Source organism: Petromyzon marinus, chromosome 63, assembly GCF_048934315.1.
Source record: "Petromyzon marinus isolate PM22_M1 ecotype Great Lakes invasive population chromosome 63, UKy_Petmar_22M1.pri1.0, whole genome shotgun sequence".
NCBI lineage: Eukaryota > Metazoa > Chordata > Hyperoartia > Petromyzontiformes > Petromyzontidae > Petromyzon > Petromyzon marinus.
Genome location: NC_133729.1, coordinates 8107552 through 8113257, shown reverse-complemented (window position 1 = coordinate 8113257; position 5706 = coordinate 8107552). Strand labels below are relative to the sequence as shown.

Here is a 5706-nt window from a genome sequence, read left to right as displayed (position 1 = left end):
GGCTACATGTGGTGCGAAAAGAAGTTCAACATACATAGATCGCTGTGTGCGTCAATGGCTCTGTGTGTCTATCTATGTGTGTGTGTATTGTCTGTGTCTGTGTGTGTGTCTGTGTGGGGAGCAGTAGTGTAGCGGGTAGTGCTACACTGCGCTACGAACCCAGTGACCCGAACTCTTTGGTTCTATTGGGTAAAGTCACGTAGGTGAAAATAAAATAACAAAAAAATTTACAAAAAATCACGACGTTTCGGCCACAACACAAGCGGCCTTCATCAGGTGAAGGGACGAGACCGCTTGTGTTGTGGCCGAAACGTCGTGATTTTTTGCTAATTTTTTTGTTATTTTATTTTCACCTACGTGACTTTACCCAATAGAACCAAAGAGTATGGATCCTAGCAGTCACGAAAGCTCTAAATCTAGAATCCAGTGACCCGAGTTCGATTCCCGCTCGCAGCCAACACCACCAGTGATGATTATCTGAACCGGTGCTGGGCCTCCCCTAGGTCGACTCAGCCTCAAATGAGTACCCGGTGCGATGCGTAGTAAACATCGTCACTGGGGAGACAAAGGCCGTCGGCGTGGTGATGGCCACCCACCCCCTCGTGGACCATTCCGGCCTTCATAGGTGCCGCTCTCTAACAGCACTTGCCCCAGCAGTCTGTCAAGGCTACACGGGGGATCTTTGTCTTTGTGCAGGTGTGTGACCACCGGCAGTACGGCAGTCGCAGTGAGTTTGAGTCGGACATCGACGGCGTGCTGGCCGAGTTCTCCGTCGACGTCGTCTGCCTCGCAGGCTTCATGCGCATCCTCACCCCCCCCTTCGTGCGCAAGTGGCAGGGTAACCCCCCCCCCCAACCACTCCAGCCCCCTCCCCCCACTCCAGCCCCCCACCACTCCAGCCCCCTCCCCTCCAACCCCCTCCACCGATCCCTCCTATCACCCTACCCCCCTCCAAGGTCATCAACACCTCTGCACAGACATTGGTACCCGTGCGTGTGTCCGTGCGTGTGTGTCCGTGCGTGTGCGTGCATGTGTCCGTGCGTGTGCGTGCATCACCGTGCGTGTGTGTCCGTGCGTGTGTCCGTGCGTGTGTGCGTGCGTGTGTCCGTGCGTGTGTCCGTGCGTGTGTGTGTGCGTGTGTGCGTGCGTGTGTGCGTGCATCACCGTGCACGTCCGTATGTCCCCGTGTCTCCTCGTCTCTCTGTGGATTCTACACGTGTCCAGGTGTCTCTCTCTTCTCGCATCTCTCCCTGTGTTTGTCTCTCTCTCCATGTCTCTCTGTCTCCCCGTGCCTTTCTCTCTCCCTCTCCGTGTCTCTCTCACCCCATGTCTCTCTCTCCCCCTGTGTCTCTGTCTCTCTGACCCCGTGTCTCTCTCACCCCGTATCTCTCTCCCCCCGTGTCTCTCTAAACCCCTGGTCTCTCTCCCCCCGTGTCTCTCTCCCCCCGTGTCTCTCTCCCCCCGTGTCTCTCTCACCCCGTGTCTTCCTCCCCCCGCCCCCGTGTCTCTCTCCCCCCGTGTCTCTCTCCCCCCGTGCCTCTCTCTCCCCCCGTGTCTCTCCCCCCGTGTCTCTCTCCCCGTGTCTCTCTCCCCGTGTCTCTCTCCCCCCGTGTCTCTCTCCCCCCGTGTCTCTCTCCCCCCGTGTCTCTCTCCCCCTGTGCCTCTCTCTCCCCCCGTGTCTCTCTCTCCCCCCGTGTCTCTCTCCCCCCGTGTCTCTCTCCCCCCGTGTCTCTCCGTGCCCGCAGGCCGCATGCTGAACATTCACCCGTCGCTGCTGCCCGCGTTCCGTGGCACCCACGCCCTCCGCCAAGCGCTGCAGGCGGGCGCCCGCGTCACTGGCTGCACCGTGCACTTCGTGTCGGTGAGGGGTGCCCCCTGTCCTCACCACCCCCCGTCCTCACCAACCCCTCCTCCACCCTCCTTACCCTCACCACCCTCACCAGCATCACCACCCTCACCACCCTCACCACCCTCACCACCCTCACCACCCTCCCGACCCTCACCAGGACGTACGTGTGGATTTACGTGCTCACAACAACGATCAAAGTGCCGGGCGGCTAAAACGCAGCAGCGAGTTGGCACAGTGGGGAGCACAGGTGGTGCATCTGCCAGTCATCTCATTTGGTCAACCCATGGCACCTGCTGAGTGGAAGCTGCCTGGCCTGTCGCTCCACACGAAGCTCCGTGTCTTCTCGGCCGCAGTGATGCCCTCCTTTCTCTTAACGCTCGCAAAACGTGGGACCCCTCTCAAGGAACATCTGTGCCAATTAGAAACATTCAGGCTGCCCTGCCTACGATCCATCCTGGGTTTAACCCGGCTGGATTGTGTGAGTAGCTCACAAATCATCGAGAGATCTGGACACAGAGCCATCGGTGAGCTCCTCTGGCAGGCGAGGCTGCACTGGCTGGGCCGTGTCGCTCGCTGGCCCAGCCACCGCATGCACACAAGCAGCTTCTGTCTGGCCGGATAGAGGGGGCTAAACGGGCATGGCACGGGCTGGAGAAGAAATTGACTGATGAGTGGGTGAGTGGCACAGGGTAGAGAAAAGATTTGCTGATAAATGAGTGGGTGGGTGAGCGAGTGGGTGAGCGAGTGGATGAGTGGCACAGGATAGAGAAAAGATGGGCTCGTGAATTAATGAATGGGTGGGGGAGTGGGTGAGCGAGTGGATGAGTGGCACAGGATAGAGAAAAGATGGGCTCGTGAATGAATGAATGGGTGGGGGAGTGAGTGGCACAGGCTAGAGAAGAGACGAGTACAGACGGACGCGTGTTTATATCTCTACGCATCTCTGTGCCCCCCCCCCTCCACGCCCCCCGGCCCTCACCCCCACCCCACCGCAGGAGGAGGTGGACACGGGGGGCATCGTGGCGCAAGAGGCGGTCGCCGTGGAGACGGGCGACACGGAGGAGACGCTGGGTGCCCGCGTGCGCGAGGCCGAGCACCGCGCCTTCCCCGCCGCCTTGGAGCTGGTCGCCCGCGGCAACGCCACGCTCGTCAACGGGCGCGTCGTCTGGGTCTGAGCCCCGCCCCCCGGCCCCCCCCCCCCCAGTGGGGGGCGCCTCCCCTAAGGACCGACTCAACTCCCACCCCTCCTACTCGTTACTGCCCCTGTGCCGATGTGGCGCGTCCTTCGGGGATCCCTGTCGTAGCGTCGTCATCACCGTCGTCATCACCGTCGTCACAGTTATCATCATCATCATCATCATCGTCACCACCGTCTTCATTATCGTCACCGTCGTCGTCATCATCAACATAATCACCGTCATCATCACAACCACCATTACCATCACCACCGTCATCACCACCACCGCCTTCATCATCATCTTCACCACCACCGCCATCATCATCATCTTCACCACCACCGCCATCATCATCGTCTTCGCCACCACCGCCATCATCATTGTCTTCATAACCATCATCTTGACCGCCATCGTCTGTCACCACCATCTGGCTTCAGCTCTTCCTGATGGCGCTTGGCTGCCACGCCCCGGTGCCCGTCTCAGTCCCCTGCCACGCCATCTCATTGCTTTCCCTGGCCCCCTCCTGCACCCACCCGGCGCAGCTCTCCCACCTCACCGCAACGGACTTGTCCCCATTGCTTGCCTCACCCCCCCCCCCCCCCCACCACCGCCGCCTTCTCGCCGCGCTGCCAAAAATGTCACCGCTCGCGACGTTTTGAGACGTTTACAGCTCCGGTTCTGCGGTCCAGAAAAAAAATAGAAACCAATCCTCCTGTTTCCGTGCCGGGAACAACACGCGTTTGTTTGTTGTGAATTCAGTATTTGCCTGTTCACGGTCAATCGGCAGGACCGGTCTCCGCTGGGGCCTCGTGGCGGTGAGAGACGAGAAGGCCGGGGTGGGGGGGGGTGGCGGTCTGTGTTACTTTATTGAGTTGCGCATTAAAATAACCTGCCACAAATCGAGTGTCCCGTGCACCGCTGTTGGTGAATGGCGTCGCGCATCGTGTGCACGGCTGATATCGTGCCTCTTGCCAAATCCGGGCCGCTCGTGAGCTGCGGTTGGGTTTGATGGCACGCAGATGGGGGACCGCGTTTGTGGGTGCCGCCAATTGTGTGACGCCTGAATGGTTAGGAAAGGGTGGTGGCTGGGAAGGGCGCAGAGAAGCAGGCAGAGATACAGGCCAGGAATCGCTTTGAGGAGAGGCGGGGAGAAGGGAGCACGTGGAGGAGAGGACACACGCAGGGCAGAGACACTGATCTTCATCCAGCAGTGGATAGACCACGGTGGTGATGAAGGCGTGGAGAGATGCATGTTGGGAATTACACTGAGAGGAAGGTGACAGGAGAACCGGTGCAGCCGAGTGTGTTCAGAAACGCGGGCGGTGTCAGTGCAGGCCGGTGTAGTTCAGTGTGGTTCAGTGCAGGTCGGTGTAGTTCAGTGTGGTTCAGTGCAGATCGGTGTAGTTCAGTGTGGTTCAGTTCAGCACCGGGTTGCCAGTATTCGCCATGGTAACCTAGGCAGCGCGAGGGGTGGGGTGCGTTTACTTACTCGGTGGTGTGGGTGGAGTTGGTGGGGGTAGAGTGGGTGTGGATGGTGTGGGTGGAGTTGGTGGGGGTGGAGTGGGTGGGGGTAGAGTGGGTGGGGGTGGGGGGGTGGAGTTGGTGTGGGTGGAGTTGGTGGGGGTGGAGTCGGTGGGGGTGGTGTGAGTGGAGTTGGTGTGGGTGGAGTGGGTGGAGTTGGTGGGGGTGGAGTGGATGTGGGTAGAGTGGGTGTGGGTGGAGTTGGTGTGGGTGGAGTTGGTGGAGGTGGTGTGGGTGGAGTCGGTGGAGGTGGTGTGGGTGGAGGTGGTGTGGGTGGAGTCGGTGGGGGTGGTGTGAGTGGAGTTGGTGTGGGTGGAGTCGGTGTGGGTGGAGTCGGTGGAGGTGGTGTGGGTGGAGTCGGTGTGGGTGGAGTCGGTGTGGGTGGTGTGGGTGGAGTTGGTGGGGTGGAGTCGGTGGGGGTGGTGTGGGTGGAGTTGGTGTGGGTGGAGTTGGTGGAGGTGGGTTGGGTGGAGTCGGTGGAGGTGGTGTGGGTGGAGTTGGTGTGGGTGGAGTTGGTGGAGGTGGTGTGGGTGGAGTCGGTGGAGGTGGTGTGGGTTTTGGTTGAGTGGGTGTGGGTAGAGTTGGTGTGGGTGGAGTTGGTGTGGGTGGAGTCGGTGGAGGTGGTGTGGGTGGAGTTGGTGTGGGTGGAGTCGGTGGAGGTGGTGTGGGTGGAGTTGGTGTGGGTGGAGTCGGTGGAGGTGGTGTGGGTGGAGTTGGTGTGGGTGGAGTTGGTGTGGGTGGAGTTGGTGTGGGTGGAGTTGGTGTGGGTGGAGTCGGTGGAGGTGGTGTGGGTGGAGGTGGTGTGGGTGGAGTTGGTGTGGGTGGAGTTGGAGTGGGTGGAATTGGTGTGGGTGGAGTTGGTGTGGGTGGAGTCGGTGGAGGTGGTGTGGGTGGAGTTGGTGTGGGTGGAGTTGGTGTGGGTGGAATTGGTGTGGGTGGAATCGGTGGAGGTGGTGTGGGTGGAGTTGGTGTGGGTGGAGTCGGTGGAGGTGGTGTGGGTGGAGTCGGTGGAGGTGGTGTGGGTGGAGTTGGTGTGGGTGGAGTTGGTGTGGGTGGAGTCGGTGGAGGTGGTGTGGGTGGAGTTGGTGTGGGTGGAGTTGGTGGAGGTGGTGTGGGTGGAGTCGGTGTGGGTGGAGTCGGTGTGTGTGGGCGTGGTTTACG

General features: G+C 60.4%; 1 protein-coding gene across 8 annotated transcripts in view; it reads left to right on the top strand.

Annotated features, from left to right (window-relative positions):
- GART (phosphoribosylglycinamide formyltransferase, phosphoribosylglycinamide synthetase, phosphoribosylaminoimidazole synthetase) overlaps positions 1–3923 on the top strand; it is a 33101-nt gene extending 29178 nt beyond the window's left edge. For all 8 annotated transcript variants that reach the window (XM_076053957.1, XM_076053951.1, XM_076053953.1 and 5 more), the window contains 3 exons: positions 697–838; positions 1746–1861; positions 2845–3923. In XM_076053957.1, coding sequence (XP_075910072.1) covers positions 697–838; positions 1746–1861; positions 2845–3024 — 438 coding nt within the window. In that variant the 3' untranslated portion in view covers positions 3025–3923. The remainder of the gene's footprint in view (positions 1–696; positions 839–1745; positions 1862–2844) is intronic.
- Positions 3924–5706: the final 1783 nt, after the last annotated feature.